The sequence below is a fragment of the Ranitomeya imitator genome, chromosome 3, assembly GCF_032444005.1.
Source record: "Ranitomeya imitator isolate aRanImi1 chromosome 3, aRanImi1.pri, whole genome shotgun sequence".
Lineage (NCBI taxonomy): Eukaryota > Metazoa > Chordata > Amphibia > Anura > Dendrobatidae > Ranitomeya > Ranitomeya imitator.
Window position 1 is genome coordinate 285,360,552 of NC_091284.1, and position 19,716 is coordinate 285,380,267.

General features: G+C 46.2%; 1 protein-coding gene across 1 annotated transcript in view; it reads right to left on the minus strand.

Moving 5' to 3' along the window:
* Window positions 1-19,716, minus strand: part of SARS1 (seryl-tRNA synthetase 1) — an 80,845-nt gene that overhangs the window by 48,337 nt on the left and 12,792 nt on the right. Inside the window, exons 2-3 of the mRNA XM_069756501.1 lie at window positions 14,272-14,342; window positions 9,358-9,438 (exon numbers count right to left, since the gene is read on the minus strand). Coding sequence (XP_069612602.1) covers window positions 9,358-9,438; window positions 14,272-14,342 — 152 coding nt within the window. The remainder of the gene's footprint in view (window positions 1-9,357; window positions 9,439-14,271; window positions 14,343-19,716) is intronic.

A 19,716-nucleotide genomic window follows, 5' to 3' on the forward strand; every position in this document is an offset into this window, starting at 1 on the left:
GATCAGTGAAAACAATTATAGAGAGTGATAAAATACAAAATTCAAAAGGACAAAGTTAATCGATTATAATAAATTACTAATACAATAATATGTGTAAAAGGAAAACAAATACTATAATAGGAGTGAGCAGGGGGTAAAAGCTCTTTGCATGTGGCTCAATGAAAGGTTATGATAAACTTACTGGCGAGTTATAGTCTTTACTGAGGGCTATACAGTCTTTATTAAAAGGCTGATGCGGTAATCACATGTACAACTAAGAAAATAAATAACTAAAAACTAATTACGGTATATGTTTCACATATCAGGGCAGAAAAAATCTGTTCCGTAAGAAGCTGTTAAAATTAGGTAAAAACAACCTCAGATGAACAAAAACCCTTGACAAACTACGTTCAAAGCGGAAGCAGTCTGTAAAAAATTAAGTGGACTCTTACTGCTTCCATGGGAATTACGAGGGCAAGTCACAGCCAGGTTCTGCTGACCAAATGTTCTTGATGGATTTATCAGCAAGTATAAAAGCAGAAGTTTTGTCAGTTTGCTGCTCTGGAGCATTCAGGCATGTGACACAATGGCAAGGAAAAAAGGCATCAGAATAATAGTAATGAGCGGACGTGCTGGGATAAGGTATTATCTGCCATGCTCGTGTGCTAACAGTGTTTTCGACGTGCTCAAATACTATGTTTGAGTCCCCACGGCTGCATGTCTTACAGCTGTCGGACAGCCACCACACTTGCAGGGATTGCAAACAAACAGGAACTCAATGCATGTGTTGCAGCCGCGAGACATGCAGCCGCTGGGACATATTTTTCAAGCACACCGAAGACACTCTGTTCACACACAATCATGCTCCAATAATGCATTATCCAAGCACGCTGCTCATCACTAATCTGCAATGATATTGGAAAAGCTATTTTTGCTGCCCATCATTCTGGCAATTTCCTAATAATTTGAAGCATATCAATCTACATTGAGAAAACAAAGAGGAAAACATAAAAAAAGTAACCATCTTCCGAGGAATGACGTAGCTGGCAAATTCACCAAAAAGGTCAAACTGTGCAATGCACAGATAAGTTGCAAGAAACCCAAGAGTCAAAGCTCAAACTCTAAAAGTCTCAGTTTCCATGTTTAACCCCTTTCTGACATCAGACGTACTACCCCGTCGAGGTGGGGTGGGCCCCTATGACCAGCGACAGGATAGTACGTCATGCCCTTTAATGCGACACTGCGACTTAAGTTGTGGTGATCGCATTAAAATTCCGACGCCATCTTACCTTGGGGAAGATGGCCTCGGCATCCTGGGGTATGGCGTCCCCTCCCCCGCCTCCCGATCGCTGTGATTGGCTGTTCATTTCTGAACAGCCAATCACAGCCTTTCTCATTGTTTCAGCCAATCAGCTTGGCTGAAACAGTGAGGTTCCAGGCTAGGATCGAGTACCGATGTACTCGATCCTGGGGCCGGTGCCTGGCAACCCAGGCACCGGCCAAAACCCCCCCGGATTGGCGCGATAGACGATCACATCGATCGCGCCAATCGCAGGGCACAGCGGCGGTGTTACCGCGCTGTGCCCTGCCTGAAAGTACCTGATCCGGAGCCTGCTTCATCTGCCCTGCGGCTCCGGATCCTGCAGCTGTGATTGGCGCGATCGATGTGATCGTCGATCGCGCCAATCAGGAACAGACCCGCCGGATTGGTGCGATCGACGATCACATCGATCGCGCCGATCGCAGGGCACAGCGGCGGTGTTACCGCGCTGTGCCCTGCTTGGAAATTATTGTGCCGGGCCCTGCATCTTCCTGCCACCTACCCCGCCACCTCCTGCAGCTCTGCCAATTAGGGCACAGCAGCGGTGTGCCCGCGCTGTGCCCTGATGGTGACCTGCCTATGATCGGAGCTGTGAGCTCCGATCATAGGCTGATGCCTAGCGACACCGGCATCACCAGGGCCTCCTCTGATTGGTGGGATCGATGTGATCATTCGATCCCACCAATGACAGGTCACAGCAGCGGTGTGACCGCTCTGTGACCTGTCTCACCTGTCCCTGACCTGTCTGACTGCTCTTCAGGAATCTTCACACTTGGTGAGGATTCCTGAAGAGCGGTCACGCTAACAGATCCCCTCCTGTGCTGAGACTTGTGGTGCCAAAGTAGCCTGTGACACCACAATTCTTGCTAAATAAAGAAGACAGAAGAAAGAAGACAGAAGAAAGAAGACAGAAGAAAGAAGAGAGACTACAACCGAAAGTGTTCATCCCCGATCCCGGCCCGATCATACTTCACCCCCCTTTAACCACCCCCCCTTCCCCCTCCACCCCCACTTTGCGCCGTGTCCGTCCGTGCCCAAATTTTGCAGCCGCCGAGCGTTGATTGGTGACGCAGTTCACCGATCAACACTCGTGCTCGCTTTTCTTTCCCACATCCCCTTGCGCGCACCCAACCGCTGCGTCCAAACCCGTGCCTTTCATTTTTTTTTTTTCCACATCCCCGTCCACGCACCCCGCCGCTGCGTCTGAACTCGTGCCTTTCATTTCTTTTTTTTTTTTCCACATCCCAGTCCACGCACCCCGCCTCTGCGTCTGAACCCGTGCCTTTCATTTCTTTTTTTTTTTCCCACATCCCCGTGTCCACGCACCCCGCCTCTGCGTCTGAACCCGTGCCTTTCATTTCTTTTTTTTTTTTCCCACATCCCCGTGTCCACGCACCCCGCCGCTGCGTCTGAACCCGTGCCTTTGATTTCTTTTTTTCTTTCCACATCCCCATCCACGCACCCCGCCGCTGCGTCTGAACCCGTGCCTTTCATTTTTTTTTCCCACATCCCCGTCCACGCACCCCGCCGCTGCATCTGAACCCGTGCCTTTCATTTCTTTTTTCCCACATCCCCGTCCACACACCCCGCCGCTGCGTCTGAACCCGTGCCTTTCATTTCTTTTTTTCCACATCCCCGTCCACGCACCCCGCCGCTGCGTCTGAACCCGTGCCTTTCATTTCTTTTTTTTTTTTTTTTCACATCCCCGTTCACACACCCAGCAGCCGCTGAACTTTGATAAGTGACGCAGTTCACTTATCAGAGCTAGGGCCTGCTGTTTTAGACTTTTCCTTTCACAGGTATTTTTTTTTCCCTATTCGCTTTTTTTCCTTTCAGAATAGTATGCACCAAACACTATCCCCCCCCCACACGTACACAGTTACCAATAAATATTACACCCAAGCACCATACTCACAAAAAAAATGTCCCGTTCGTCCCAGCAGCGCTATTCATTGGAGGAGGCATATGCTTTCCTTGCCTCCGACACTGATAGCTAGGGAGAGGATCCCACATTCCTTTACTCTTCAGATTCTTCATCCTCTTCCTCCTCAGGTCCTGCGGAACCGCCACGCAGAGGCCCCAGGAGAGAAGATCAGGCAGTGCCCACTCCTGAAGATGAACCAGCGCGACCCTCTTCAGACCCCATATGGACCTCGCCCCCCGAAAATTATGAGCCACTGATTCCTGATTTTGTGGCAGAATCAGGAATCAAGTTTGACACCACCGGCCTCACAGAAATAGACTTTTTCAAAGTCTTTTTCTCTGAGGCTTTCGTTAACCTCATGGTGGAGCAAACTAATTTGTATGCTCGGCAATTTTTGGAGCAAAACCCCCGTTCATCATTTTCTAACTGGTCTCCTGTAGACGCAGTTGAAATGACGCAGTTTTGGGGCCTGGTCCTCCATATGGGGATCGTGAAGAAGCCAGAAATTCGGCAATATTGGAGTGTAGATATTTTATATAACACTCCAATGTTCCGAATGGTCAGGGTTCGGATGCATTTTGAGGCCATCCATAAGTTCCTGCATTACAATGATAATGCACGGTGTCCCGCACGAGATGACCCCAATTTTGACCGTCTGTTCAAAGTTCGGCCGGTCATCGAACACTTCAGCAAAAAGTTTGCTTAAGTGTACGTGCCCAAAAGGGACATCTGTGTGGATGAGTCCTTGGTTCATTTTAAGGGGCGGCTCAGATTCCGTCAATACCTGCCCAGCAAAAGGGCCAGGTACGGAATCAAACTCTACAAGCTGTGTGAGAGTACCTCAGGGTACACCTACAGCTTTAGAGTGTACGAAGGGAAGGACAGCAGGATTGAACCGCCTGAGTGTCCTTCCATCCTGGGAGTGACTGGGAAAATTGTGTGGGATTTGGTGCACCCACTGCTGGATAAAGGTTATCACCTCTACACCGATAACTTTTATTCCAGCATCCCACTCTACAAATCCCTCTCTGCGCGAGGTACCGCAGCCTGCGGTACTGTCCGCAAAAATCAGAGAGGCCTCCCGAAGACGCTACTTGGGCAGATGCTCAGAAAAGGTGAGAGCAAAGCCCAATGTAGCAACCACCTACTGGTGGTCAAGTACAAGGACAAGAGGGATGTCCTTCTCTTGACCACCATACACGGTGATGGCAGTGCCCTCGGCAGTGTACGGGGTATCAACACAGGTCTGCAAACCGGACTGTGTACTGGGGTACAACAAAAACATGGGGGGCGTTGATCTCTCCGATCAACTCCTCCAACCGTACAGTGCTTTGAGGAAGGCCAAGGTGTGGTACAAAAAGCTGTCCGTGTACATCGTACAAATGGCAATGCTCAACACTTTCCTGCTGTCACGATGTGCACGACACACTGATACGTCGTACCTTCAGTTCCAGGAGGTAGTGGTTAAGGCCCTGATATTTGGCACAAGGGAAGGAGCGGGCCCCAGTACTTCCGGAACTGAGGGTGCTCGTATCGTACCAGGTCAGCATTTTCCGGGGGTGGTCCCGCCAACTGATAGAAAAAGTAAGCCGCAAAAAAGGTGTCGAGTGTGCTACAAAAGAGGAGTACGCAAGGACACCATCTATCAATGCGACACCTGCCCCGACAAACCTGGCCTGTGTATGAAGGACTGCTTCAAATTGTACCACACCTCCATGCACTACTAATATACTTAACAGGAACCAGTAGATTGGTTCCAAAGAAGGGGCACATCTAAGTAAGTTCCTTGGGGGTCTAGGTTCCAAAATGATGTCACTTGTTTTTTTTTTTTACTGTTTAGGCATATCAGGGGCTCTGCAAACAGAACATGACGCCCTCAGAACTAGTCCATCAAAGTCTGCATTCCAAATCGTCACTGCTTCCCTTCTGAGTCCCGAAGTGCCCAAACAGTTTTTTCCCCACATATGGGGTACCAGCGTACTCAGAACAAATTGGACAGCAACTTTTGGGGTCCAATTTCTCCTGTTACCCTTAGGAAAATAAAAAATTGGGGGCTGAAAGATCATTTTTGTGGGGAAAAAAATAGAATTTTTTATTTTCACGCCAGGCATCATAGACTTTAGTGAAGCACTTGGAGGTTCAAAATTCTCACAACACACCTAGATAAGTTCCTTAGGGGGTCAAGTTTCCAAAATGGGGTCACTTGTGGGGAGTTTCTACTGTTTAGGCACACCAGGGGCTCACCAAATGGCACATGATGCCCGCAGACAATTCCATCAAAGTCTGCATTCCAAAACGTCACTACTTCCCTTCCGAGCCCCGAAGTGTGCCCAAACAGTAGTTTTCTCCCACATATGGGGTACCAGCGTACTCAGGGTAAATTGGACAACAATTTTTGGGGTCCAATTTCTCCTGTTACCCTTGGGAAAATAAAAAATGGGGGCTGAAAGATCATTTTTGTGGGGGAAAAAAATAGAATTTTTTATTTTCACGCCGGGCATCATAGACTTTAGTGAAGCACTTTGGGGATAAAAGTGCTCACGACACATCTAGATAAGTTCCTTAGGGGGTCTAGTTTCCAAAATGGGGTCACTTGTGGGAGATTTCCACTGTTTAGGCACATCAGGGGCTCTTCAAACGCGACATGGCATCCGATCTCAATTCCAGCCAATTTTAGCTTGAAAATGTCAAGCGGCGCTCCTTTCCTTCTGAGCCCTGCCATGCGCCCAAACAGTGGTTCCCCCCCACATATGGGGTATCAGCGTACTCAGGACAAATTGGACAACAACTTTTGGGGTCCAATTTCTCCTTTTACCTTTGAGAAAATAAAAAATTGGGGACTAAACCATGTTTGTGGAAAAAATAGGATTTTTTATTTTCACGCCCGGGTTTTATAAACTTTCGTGAAGCACTTTGGGGATAAAAGTGCTCACCACACACCTAGATAAGTTCCTTAGGGGGTCTAGTTTCCAAAATGGGGTCACTTGTGGGGGGTTTCCACTGTTTAGGCACATCAGGGGCTCTCCAAACGCGACATGGCGTCCGATCTCAATTCCAGCCAATTTTAGCTTGAAAATGTCAAACGGCGCTCCTTTCCTTCTGAGCCCTGCCATGCGCCCAAACAGTGGTTCCCCCCCCACATATGGGGTATCAGCTTTTTCAGGACAAATTGGACAACAACTCTTGAGGTCCATTTTCTCTTTTTACCCTTGGGAAATTAAAAACATTATTGCTGAAAGAACATTTTTGTGACTAAAAAGTAAAATGTTAATTTTTTCCTTCCATGTTGCTTCTGCTGCTGTGAAACACCTGAAGGGTTAATAAACTTCTTGAATGTGGTTTTGAGCAGCTTGAGGGGTGCAGTTTTTAGAATGGTGTCACTTTTGGGTATTTTCTGCCATATAGACCCCTCAAAATGACTTCAAATGTGAGGTGATCCCTAAAAAAAATGGTTTTGTAAATTTTGTTGTAAAAATGAGAAATTGCTGGTCAAATTTTAACCCTTGTAACTTCCTAGAAAAAAAAAATTTTGTATCCAAAATTGTGCTGATGTAACGTAGACATGTGGGAAATATTATTTATTAACTATATTGTGTCACTTAACTCTCTGGTTTAACAGAATAAAAAATTCAAAGTTGGAAAATTGCGAAATTTTCAAAATTTTCACCAAATTTCCGCTTTTTCACAAATAAACGCAAGTTATAGCGAAGAAATTTTACCACTATCATGAAGTACAATATGTTACAAGAAAACATTCTCAGAATCGCTAAGATCCGTTGAAGCGTTTCGGAGTTATAACTTCATAAAGCGACAGTGGTCAGAAATGTAAAAATTGGCCCGGTCATTAACGTGCAAACCACCCTTGGGGGTAAAGGGGTTAATGGTCAAGTTCATAACAGTAATATAAGAAAATGCTAAATACCGTATATACTCGAGTATAAGCCGACCCGAGGCCCCTAATTTTGCCACAAAAAAACTGGGAAAACTTATTGACTCGAGTATAAGCCTAGGGTGGAAATGCAGCATTTACCGGTGAATTTCAAAAATAAAAATAGATCATTATTTCCCCATAGCTGTGCCATATAGTGCTCTGCACCGTTCATATTGCCCCATATCTGTGCCCCATATATGCTCTGCACCGTTCATTTTTGCCCAATATCTGTGCCCCATACAGTGCTCTGCACCGTTCATATTGCCCCATAGATGCTGCACAGATGCCACATAGTGCTCTGCACCGTTCATATTGCCCTATAGATGCTGCACAGATGCCCCATATAGTGCTCTGCAGCGTTCATTGTGCCCCATAGATGCTGCACAGATGCCCCATATAGTTCTCTGCAGCGTTCATTGTGCCCCAAAGATGCTGCACAGATGCCCCATATATTGCTCTTCACCGTTCATATTGCCTCATAGATGCTGCACAGATGCCCCATATATTGCTCTTCACCGTTCATATTGCCCCATAGATGCTGCACAGATGCCCCATATATTGCTCTTCACCGTTCATATTGCCCCATAGATGCTGCACAGATGCCCCATATATTGCTCTGCAGCGTTCATTGTGCCCCATAGATGCTGCACAGATGCCCCATATAGTGCTCTGCAGCGTTCATTGTGCCCCATAGATGCTGCACAGATGCCCCATATAGTGCTCTGCAGCGTTCATTGTGCCCCATAGATGCTGCACAGATGCCCCATACAGTGCTCTGCAGCGTTCATTGTGCCCCATAGATGCCCCATATAGTGCTCTGCAGCGTTCATTGTGCCCCATAGATGCTGCACAGATGCCCCATATAGTGCTCTGCAGCGTTCATTGTGCCCCATAGATGCTGCACATAAATCTGTGCCATGGCCGCTGCTGTAATAAAAATAAAAACACATACTCACCTCTCTTGATTGCAGCTCCCAGCGTCTCGTTCCGGCGTCTCCCCGCTCTGACTGATCAGGCAGAGGGCGCCGCGCACACTATATGCGTCATCGCGCCCTCTGACCTGAACAGTCAGAGCGCAGACGCCGGGAAGATGGAGCGACGCCCGGCGGCTGAAACGTGGACAGGTAAATATAACATACTCACCTAGTCCTAGCGATCCTCGCGCTGTCCCTGCCTTCCTCCCCGTCTTCTGTGCTGCAGCCTCTTCCTGTCAGCGGTCACCGGCACCGCTGATTAGAGAAATGAATAGGCGGCTCCACCCCTATGGGAGGTGGAGCCGCCTATTCATTTCTGTAATGAGCGGTCCCACGTGACCGCTGAAGAGGGGAAGAAGCTGCAGCACAGAAGACGGGGAGGAAGGCAGGGACAGCGCGAGGATCGCTGGGACTAGGTAAGTATACCTCAGCGCCCTCACCCCCTCACCCGCCGACCCCACCGCTACCGTGACTCGAGTATAAGCCGAGAGGGGCACTTTCAGCCCAAAAATTTGGGCTGAAAATCTCGGCTTATACTCGAGTATATACGGTAAGTATGGATTGTTTGGAAGCGTTGCCTGGAGACTCTTCTTTTTGAAAAGAACATGACAGCATAGGTAACGTTTGCACAGGTGTATCTAAACAAACTAAAAATCATTTTTGAAACAATATCCTTTGTACAGACAAGTTCAAAGTGGAGATGTCTGGCAAAAAGCAAACACAAAATATCAACACAAAGACCTCATACCAACTGTCAAGCATGGTGGTGAAGGGGTGACTAATTGGGCTTTTTTTTTTTTTTGCAGCCAGTGAATAAACCTGTATAACCATTTTAGAGTCTTTTCAAAGACCATCTATCCAAAAGCTAAAGCTTGGATGAAATGGAGTCATAAAACAGGACAATGATCAGCACATCAGAAAGTATACATCAGAATGGCTGAAAAAGAAAATTATGGTGTTGTAATGGCCCAATCAACAACCAGACCTCACCCCAACTGAAATGCTGTGGCGGGACCTTCCTGAACGGATTCAGAGAACCATAGAAAAGATTTCTTTACAAATGCTTCAGACAATATATTTAGCAGAATGCCGAATATAAGGAAAGGGAGAGCCAAAGGTCATGGTACTACTTTTTGTACATTTTCCATCGTCATTATTTTGCAGCCCCCTGAAAAAGAAAGTAAAACATTAGCATGCCTTATAAAGTGTGGCTTTACGGTAAACTTACACTAAGTATATCTGCTGCTATTTCCTCCACATTACATATACCGTCTGGAAGAACATCGGTGTCACCAACGGGCTCCTTTTTCTGTAATCACAAAGTAAAAAAAAATTAAAAAAAAAAAAAAAATACAAGTTATCCTCATTCATGGTTTTGAAGATCACTGCTGTCAGTAACTGAATGGGACCTTCACTAGCCCCTTAAAGGGAACCTGTCACCCCGTTTTTTGAGATTGAGCTATATATACTGTTAAATAGGGCCTGCGCTGTGTGTTCCTATAGTGTATGTAGTGTACCCCGATTCCCCATGTATGCTGAGAAATAACTTACCAAAGTCGCCGTTTTCGCCTGTCAATCAGGCTGGTCAGGTCGGGAGGGCGTGGTGACATCGCTGGTTCTTCCTCAGCTTTACGTTGGTGGCGTAGTGGTGAAGACACAGCGCGCGATCTGCGCTGTCATCCCTTTCGTCGGTGGGGGCGGCCATCTTCCTGGGGCCGCGCGTGCGCAGATCGAGTGCTCTGCTGCACGGGGCTTCAGGAAAATGGCCGCGGGATGCCGCGCGTGCGCATTAGAGATCGCGGCGGCCATTTTCCCAAAGCCGAGATGCAAACTCGGCTTTGGGAAAATGGCCGCCGCGATCTCTAATGCGCACGCGCGGCATCCCGCGGCCATTTTCCTGAAGCCCCGTGCAGCAGAGCACTCGATCTGCGCACGCGCGGCCCCAGGAAGATGGCGGCCCCCACCGATGCAAGGGATTACAGCGCAGATCGCGCGCTGTGTCTTCACCACTACGCCACTACGCCACCAACGTAAAGCTGAGGAAGAACCAGCGATGTCACCACGCCCTCCCGACCTGACCAGCCTGATTGACAGGCGAAAACGGCGACTTTGGTAAGTTATTTCTCAGCATACATGGGGAATCGGGGTACACTACATACACTATAGGAACACACAGCGCAGGCCCTATTTAACAGTATTTATAGCTCAATCTCAAAAAACGGGGTGACAGGTTCCCTTTAATGACCATAGGTATTTCTGTTTTTGTGTTTCCATTTTTTGCTTCCCTTCTTCCCACAGCCATAACATTTTTTATTTTTTCCGTCAATATGGCCATGTGAGGGCTTCTTTTTTGCGGGACAAGTTGCACTCTTGAATTTGATTTTACCATATCATGTACTGGAAAACAGGAAAAAAATCCAAATGGGGTGAAACTTCAAAAAAAAATTAAATCAATTCCACAATTACATAGTAACATAGTAACATAGTTAGTAAGGCCGAAAAAAGACATTTGTCCATCCAGTTCAGCCTATATTCCATCATAATAAATACCCAGATCTACGTCCTTCTACAGAACCTAATAATTGTATGATACAATATTGTTCTGCTCCAGGAAGACATCCAGGCCTCTCTTGAACCCCTCGACTGAGTTCGCCATCACCACCTCCTCAGGCAAGCAATTCCAGATTCTCACTGCCCTAACAGTAAAGAATCCTCTTCTATGTTGGTGGAAAAACCTTCTCTCCTCCAGACGCAAAGAATGCCCCCTTGTGCCCGTCACCTTCCTTGGTATAAACAGATCCTCAGCGAGATATTTGTATTGTCCCCTTATATACTTATACATGGTTATTAGATCGCCCCTCAGTCGTCTTTTTTCTAGACTAAATAATCCTAATTTCGCTAATCTATCTGGGTATTGTAGTTCTCCCATCCCCTTTATTAATTTTGTTGCCCTCCTTTGTACTCTCTCTAGTTCCATTATATCCTTCCTGAGCACCGGTGCCCAAAACTGGACACAGTACTCCATGTGCGGTCTAACTAGGGATTTGTACAGAGGCAGTATAATGCTCTCATCATGTGTATCCAGACCTCTTTTAATGCACCCCATGATCCTGTTTGCCTTGGCAGCTGCTGCCTGGCACTGGCTGCTCCAGGTAAGTTTATCATTAACTAGGATCCCCAAGTCCTTCTCCCTGTCAGATTTACCCAGTGGTTTCCCGTTCAGTGTGTAATGGTGATATTGATTCCCTCTTCCCATGTGTATAACCTTACATTTATCATTGTTAAACCTCATCTGCCACCTTTCAGCCCAAGTTTCCAACTTATCCAGATCCATCTGTAGCAGAATACTATCTTCTCTTGTATTAACTGCTTTACATAGTTTTGTATCATCTGCAAATATCGATATTTTACTGTGTAAACCTTCTACCAGATCATTAATGAATATGTTGAAGAGAACAGGTCCCAATACTGACCCCTGCGGTACCCCACTGGTCACAGCGACCCAGTTAGAGACTATACCATTTATAACCACCCTCTGCTTTCTATCACTAAGCCAGTTACTAACTAACTAATTGTTTTTTGGATTTTTTTTTTTTTTACTAGGTTCACTAAATGGTAAAACTGACCTGCCGTTATGATTCTCCAGGTCATAACGAGTTCACAGACACAAAACATGTCCAGGTTATTTTTTTATTTAAGTGGTGAAAAAAAATTCCAAAGTTTGTAAAAAAAAAAAAAAAATGTTGCCACTTTCTGATACCCGTAGTGTCTCCAGTTTTCGTGATTTCGGGTCGGGTGAGGGCTTATTTTTTGTGCGCCGAGCTGATGTTTTTATTCATACCATTTTGGTGTGTATAAGATCTTTGGATCGCCCGTTATTGCCGTTAATTACGGCATTTTGATTTTTTTTTCTCATTACGCCGTTTACCGATTGGATTAATTCTTTTTATAAATTGATAGATCGGTTGATTCCAAATAGGTGCATATTTGTTTTTTTGTATTGTTTTATTTGGAATTGGACAAAAGGGGGATGATTTGAACTTTTATATATTTTTTAAAACTTTTTTTTTTACTTTTTACTTGCTTCAACAGTCCCTACGGGAGACTAGAAGCTGCAGCCCTGCTCTATGTAGCAGATATGCTCACTTGCTATGACTTGCCATCCCACTTAGCGGTGCTCATAGCTATCCGGCTATGACAACCACAGGGGTCTCCTGCTGGCCCCAGGTTGTCATGCCAACCCATCGGTGACTTGCGTTCATGTGACACTGGCACCTATGGAAGGAGGTAATGACAAGCTTCCTGCTTGTCAACAAAAAAGCGTCAGATAAGCTCTGAGAGGCAGTTGCCGCATCTTATAGCGGCCAAAACAGCTGACAGATTCCCTTTAAATGCCGCAGTCAGAGTTTGATAGCGGCATTTAACATGTTAACATCCACAGGTAGATCGCAATTCCACCTGCGGCTGTTAGGGGCACATATCAGGTGATCAGATCAGCTATCATGTGCTGGAAAAGGTGCGGGCTCATCGCTGGAACCCGAATCAAACAGGGGGAGGTGTCCAATGACAGACACTGCCCGTCATTGGACGTTAAGGGGTTAATCTGCCATAGTCGTTTGAAGGGCAAACAGCTGCACTGAATGTTAACAGAGGATGGACACTATATACTTATATGTCTACTAGATGGTGGCCCGATTCTAACGCATCAGGTATTCTAGAATATGCATGCCCACGTAGTATATTGCCCAGCCACGTAGTATATTGCCCAGCCACGTAGTATATTGCCCAGCCACGTAGTATATTGCCCAGCCACGTAGTATATTGCCCAGCCACGTTGTATATTGCCCAGCCACGTAGTATATATTGCCCAGCCACATAGTATTTTGCCCAGCCACGTATGTCACAGGTTAAGAAATAAAAAATAAACATACTCACCTTCCAATCCGAGGGACCCTTGTAGTTCTGTCACCGCGCGGAAACTTCCGGTCCCAGGGTGTGAGGACGTCGCGGTCACATGACCGTGACATCATGGCAAGTCCTTCACGCGCAGGACCTGTGATGATGTCGCGGTCACATGACCGTGACATCATGGTAGGTCCTTGTTGCCTATCATTATTGCCACCGTAACCTGCCGGTTGCATGGAGCGGTCACCGGAGCGTCGCGAGGAGCGGGAAAGGCGGCGGAAGGTGAGTATATAATGATTTTTAATTTTTTTTTTTAACATTAGATGTTTTTACTATTAACGCTGCATAGGCAGCATCAATAGTAAAAACTTATGTCTATGGTACAACTCCAGCAATATTTCCACTTTTGTGCAGTGTGATACATCTTCAGTACTTATTTAGGCTGCGCACGCTGGCAGGACCTGGGGACTGATGACATCACCACAAGTCCATCTGCACTTCTATGTTGCTGCCTTCTTATGATTGGTCAGCGTCATATAGAAGGCAGAAGTACACTCCCCCAGTGAAAACTATCTAATAACACCCACTTGGACCTAACTAAAGTTAACTCCTTATTTGATTTCTATTACCTCTAACAACAGAAGGGCAAACTAAAAAAGAAAACAAACATTTTATTCCGCTCTGCAGCCATTATTAAATCGTTTGTTCAGTTCAACATTAAGAATTTGGTGAAAGGTTCTCTTTAGAGGTTATGTCCTGCTGTTCAGTTTTTGATGGTGCAAATTGTCTGCCCTTATTAGATAAATGTGCGGTTTTGAGTGCGCTTTTTTACGTGAGTTGTTGACGCCTAGGTCTTTTGGTTTCTTGTTGGTATGTCATGTTTTATAGAACACGGCTTTGTTTTGATACTTCCTGGAATTTTGACTTTGACAAAACTTTATTGAAACTGTCATGTGCAGATCACACTAAAAACGTATGTGTTTTTCACCTGCGGAATTTCTGTATTTGATGGAAGTCTACGTGAAAAATCTGCACAAACAATTCAGAGAACCAGCAAGACAGATTCACATATGGTTTTCAAACACGTACAGCAGGTCAGTTTACACTGTATAAAAAAGAAGCACAGTGCGCATTTCTATGAATGCCATCCACTTTTCTGGAACTGCAGGGCACCAAGTTATTTTGTGCAGTGAAAATATGCAGCATCAAAATCTCATTGTGGGAACTTTCCACTTACCTTCATTTTTTCTCCAATGCTCTTACTGCACAGATTCTTGGACTTGTTTAAAGCATCTGCCTGAAATCTGCCTGGAATTACAAACACCAGAAAATGAGAAGCATGAACCAGTATTGTGCGCCATACACCCACAAAAAAGGCAGGCATTCCTAGGTGCGGTATGTCTTATTGACAGTTCATACACTCATTCCCGGCATTTCTCTATAGATAAACCCATGGGGAAAAACATTACAAAAATGCCTCGCTTTGATAAAAGCACTACTGATCACTATAAAAGTGTTCTACATAGGGAGGGAAACATTCTCCGATTTCACTATAAAAAAATAAATAATCGGACAGCAGCAAAACACTTAAAATATATATATATATATATATATACACAGTACAGACCAAAAGTTTGGACACACCTTCTCATTTAAAGATTTTTCTGTATTTTCATGACTATGAAAATTGTACATTCACACTGAAGGCATCAAAACTATGAATTAACACATGTGGAATTATATACTTAACAAAAAAGTGTGAAACAACTGAAAATATGTCTTATATTCTAGGTTCTTCAAAGTAGCCACCTTTTGCATGGATGACGGCTTTGCACACTCTTGGCATTCTCTTGATGAGCTTCAAGAGGTAGTCACTAGGAATGGTCTTCCAACAATCTTGAAGGAGTTACCAGAGATGCTTAGCAACTTGTTGGCCCTTTTGCCTTCACTCTTTGGTCCAGCTCACCCCAAACCATCTAGATTGGGTTTAGGTCTGGTGACTGTGGAGGCCAGGTCATCTGGCGTAGCACCCCATCACTCTCCTTCTTGGTCAAATAGCCCTTACACAGCCTGGAGGTGTGTTTGGGGTCATTGTCCTGTTGAAAAATAAATGATGGTCCAACTAAACACAAACCGGATGGAATAGCATGCAGCGGCAAGATGCTGTGGTAGCTATGCTGGTTCACTATGTCTTCAATTTTGAATAAATCCTTAACATTGTCACCAGCATAGCACCCCCACACCATCACACCTCCTCCTCCATGCTTCACGGTGGGAACCAGGCATGTAGATTCCATCCGTTCACCTTTTCTACGTCGCACAAAGACACGGTGGTTGGAACCAAAGATCTCAAATTTGGACTCATCAGACCAAAGCACAGATTTCCACTGGTCTAATATCCATTCCTTGTGTTCTTTTGCCTAAACAAGTCTCTTCTGCTTGTTGTCTGTCCTTAGCAGTGGTTTCCTAGCAGCTATTCTACCATGAAGGCCTGCTGCACAAAGTCTCCTCTTAACAGTTGTTGTAGAGATGTGTCTGCTGCTAGATCTCTGTGTGGCATTGACCTGGTCTCTAATCTGAGCTGCTGTTTCCTAGCAGCTATTCTACCATGAAGGCCTGCTGCACAAAGTCTCCTCTTAACAGTTGTTGTAGAGATGTGTCTGCTGCTAGATCTCTGTGTGGCATTGACCTGGTCTCTAATCTGAGCTGCTGTTAACCTGTGATTTCTGAGGCTGGTGACTCGGATAAACTTATCCTCAGAAGCAGAGGTGACTCTTGGTCTTCCTTTCCTGGGGCGGTCCTCATGTGAGCCCATTTCTTTGTAGCGCTTGATGGTTTTTGCCACTGTACTTGGGGACACTTTTAAAGTTTTCCCAATTTTTCGGACTGACTGACCTTCATTTCTTAAAGTAATGATGGCCACTTGTTTTTCTTTACTTAGCTGCTTTTTTCTTGCCATAATAGAAATTCTAACAGTCTATTCAGTAGGACTATCAGCTGTGTATCCACCAGACTTCTGCACAACACAACTGAAGGTCCCAACCCCATTTATAAAGCAAGAAATCCCACTTATTGAACCTGACAGGGCACACCTATGAAGTGAAAACCATTCCCGGTGACTACCTCTTAAAGCTCATCAAGAGAATGCCAAGAGTGTGCAAAGCAGTCATTCAAGCAAAAGGTGGCTACTTTGAAGAACCTAGAATATAAGACATAATTTTAGTTGTTTCACACTTTTTTGTTAAGTATATAATTCCACATGTGTTAATTCATAGTTTTGATGCCTACAGTGTGAATGTACAATTTTCAGTCATGAAAATACAGAAAAATCTTTAAATGATAAGGTGTGTCCAAACTTTTGGACTGTACCGGAGAGGGAGAGGGAGGGAGGGAGAGGAAGGGAGAGAGAGGGAGAGAGAGGGAGAGAGAGGGAGAGAGAGGGAGAGAGAGGGAGAGAGAGGGAGAGAGAGGGAGAGAGAGGGAGAGAGAGGGAGAGAGAGAGAGAGGGAGAGAGAGGGAGAGAGAGGGAGAGAGAGGGAGAGAGAGGGAGAGAGAGGGAGAGAGAGGGAGAGAGAGGGAGAGAGAGAGAGAGAGAGAGAGAGAGAGAGAGAGAGAGAGCAGCCACAAGTGAATTACATTAACAATAATGATAGATAAGATAGATAGATGCAAAAACCCCAGAAAAATTGGAGGCAGCACACCATTTTGTAGTGAAAAGGAGCTATGTAATCATCCCAGAAAGCGACGTTTCGGTCCCAACAGGAAGCTTTCTGGGCTGATTACATACCGTATATACTCGAGTATAAACCGACCCGAGTATAAGCCGACCCCCCTAATTTTGCCACAAAAAACTGGGAAAACTTATTGACTCGAATATAAGCCTAGGGTGGAAAATGCAGCAGCTACCGGTGAATTTCAAAAATAAAAATAGATGCTCCATACTGTTCATTATTGCCCCATAGCTGTGCCATATAGTGCTCTGCACCGTTCAATATTGCCCCATAGCTGTGCCATACAGTGCTCTGCACCGTTCATTATTGCCCCATAGCTGCCATATAGTGCTCTGCGCCGTTCATTATTGCCCCATAGCTGCCATATAGTACTCTGCGCCATTCATTATTGCCCCATAGCTGCCATATAGTGCTCTGCGTCGTTCATTATTGCCACATAGCTGCCATATAGTGCTCTGCGCCTTTCATTATTGCCCCATAGCTGCCATATAGTGCTCTGCGCCGTTCATTATTGCCCCATAGCTGTGCCATATAGTGCTCTGCGCCGTTCATTATTGCCCCATAGCTGCCATATAGTGCTCTGCGCCGTTCATTATTGCCCCATAGCTGCCATATAGTGCTCTGCGCCGTTCATTATTGCCCCATAGCTGCCATATAGTGCTCTGCACCGTTCATTATTGCCCCATAGCTGTGCCATATAAAGCTGTGCCATTGCTGCTGCAATAAAAAAAAAATGCCATACTCACCTCTCTTGCTTGCAGCTCCTCAGCGTTCCGTCTCGGCGTCTCTCTGCACTGACTGATCAGGCAGAGGGCGGCGCGCACACTATGTGCGTCATTGCACCCTCTGACCTGCACAGTCACTGCAAGAGGACGCGAAGACAGAGCGGCGCCCGGCGTGTGGAACGCGGACAGGTGAATATTACATACTTACCTGCTCCCGGCGTCCCGCTCCCTCTGCCTGTCACACGGTCTTCGGTGCCGCAGCCTCTTCCTCTATCAGCGGTCACCGACACCGCTGATTAGAGAAATGAATATGCGGCTCCACCCCTATGGGAGGTGGAGCCGCATATTCATTTCTCTAATCAGCGGTCCCAAGTGACCGCTGAACAGGGGGAGAGCTGCAGCACCGAAGACCGTGGGACAGGCAGAGGGAGCGTCAGGACCGCCGGGACTAGGTGAGTATGCCTCAGCGCCCTCTCCCCCTCACCCGCCGACCCTGCCGCCCACCGTGACTCGAGTATAAGAGGGGCACTTTCAGCCCAAAATTTTGGGCTGAAAATCTCAGCTTATACTCGAATATATACGGTAGCTCCTTTTCACTACAAAACGGTGTGCTGCCTCCAATTTTTCTGGATTTTTATAATTGAGGTTTGGCATTTGCCTGGGAGGCTCTGCACCCAGACTCTTTTTTTGTGCTGCTCTAATAGATATTTAATAGATATAGTAGTGAAAAAAAACTGGCAAAAAAAAAAAAAAAAAATCAACCTGTCCACAGGTTACACATACAGTGCTGACATGACGCGGGTGACCTGCGGTGGCCCTGTATAATGACTCTACCCTGGCAGATGGCTGCACCACAGCCAGGGCCGGCTCCAGGTTTTTGAGGGCCCCGGGCGAAAGAGTCTCAGTGGGCCCCCCTTTAACACATACCACGATTCATGATCACATATAAACACAGCCATGTAGTATATAACAACAGCCCACGTAGTAAATAGCACAGCCACGTAGCATATAACACAGCCATGTAGTATATAACAGCCCACGTAGCATATAACAGCCCACGTAACATATAACACAGCCACATTGTATATAGCACAGCCCATATAGAATATAACACGGCCCACGTAGTTTATAGAACAGCCATCTAGTATATATCCTTGAATGGGCCCCCTGTCTCGACAGGGCCCCGGCACTTGCCCGGGTACTGACGCCGGCCCTGACCACAGCACTGCAACCATCAGCCAGGGTAGGGTCATTACACAGCACTGCAGCCATCAGCCAGGGTAGGGTCATTACACAGCACTGCAGCCATCAGCCAGGGTAGGGTCATTACACAGCACTGCAGCCATCAGCCAGGGTAGGGTCATTACACAGCACTGCAGCCATCTGCCAGGGTAGGGTCATTACACAGCACTGCAGCCATCTGCCAGGGTAGGGTCATTACACAGCACTGCAGCCATCTGCCAGGGTAGGGTCATTACACAGCACTGCAGCCATCTGCCAGGGTAGGGTCATTACACAGCACTGCAGCCATCTGCCAGGGTAGGGTAATTACACAGCACTGCAGCCATCTGCCAGGGTAGGGACACAGCACTGCTGCCATCTGCAGGGTAAGGTCATTACACAGCACTGCAGCCATCTGCCAGGGTAGGGTCATTACACAGCACTGCAGCCAACTGCCAGGGTAGGGTCATTACACAGCACTGCAGCCAACAACCAGGGTAGGGTCATTACACAGCAGGCAGATATAGCAGCAGATTTATTACCGCATCATTTTCGGCACAGTAAAATAAAAAACTTTCTGCTCCTTTTTACATATGGAAGCAGAGGTATTCCTGTGTAGACGCTTGTCCCCCAATATAAAGAATAACTTTTTTACAGAGATCTGATGTGCCAGTCAGGAGCGATCTAGCTTATTTTGCAAATCAGGCTGGAAGTGCAGTGAGGGCGGGGTTATATACTTGGAAGAAACAGTCCAAATGCACTTACACGCCCCTGTGCGCAATTTAGGAGCTACGTCCATGGCTGCATGTCTCAAAGAAGCTACATACTGGGGAGCTGTGTGGCCAGTATAGTGTCCTGATGATACTGTTACTACAGCCTGGATCCACACCAACATGTGCCAGATTTTTAACCACTAAAATTCTGCACTCAATTGTGATTGGGTATCCAATGGATGAATAAGCACCTTATTGATTTAATGGGAAAAACATACCGTGGCTCCTTCAG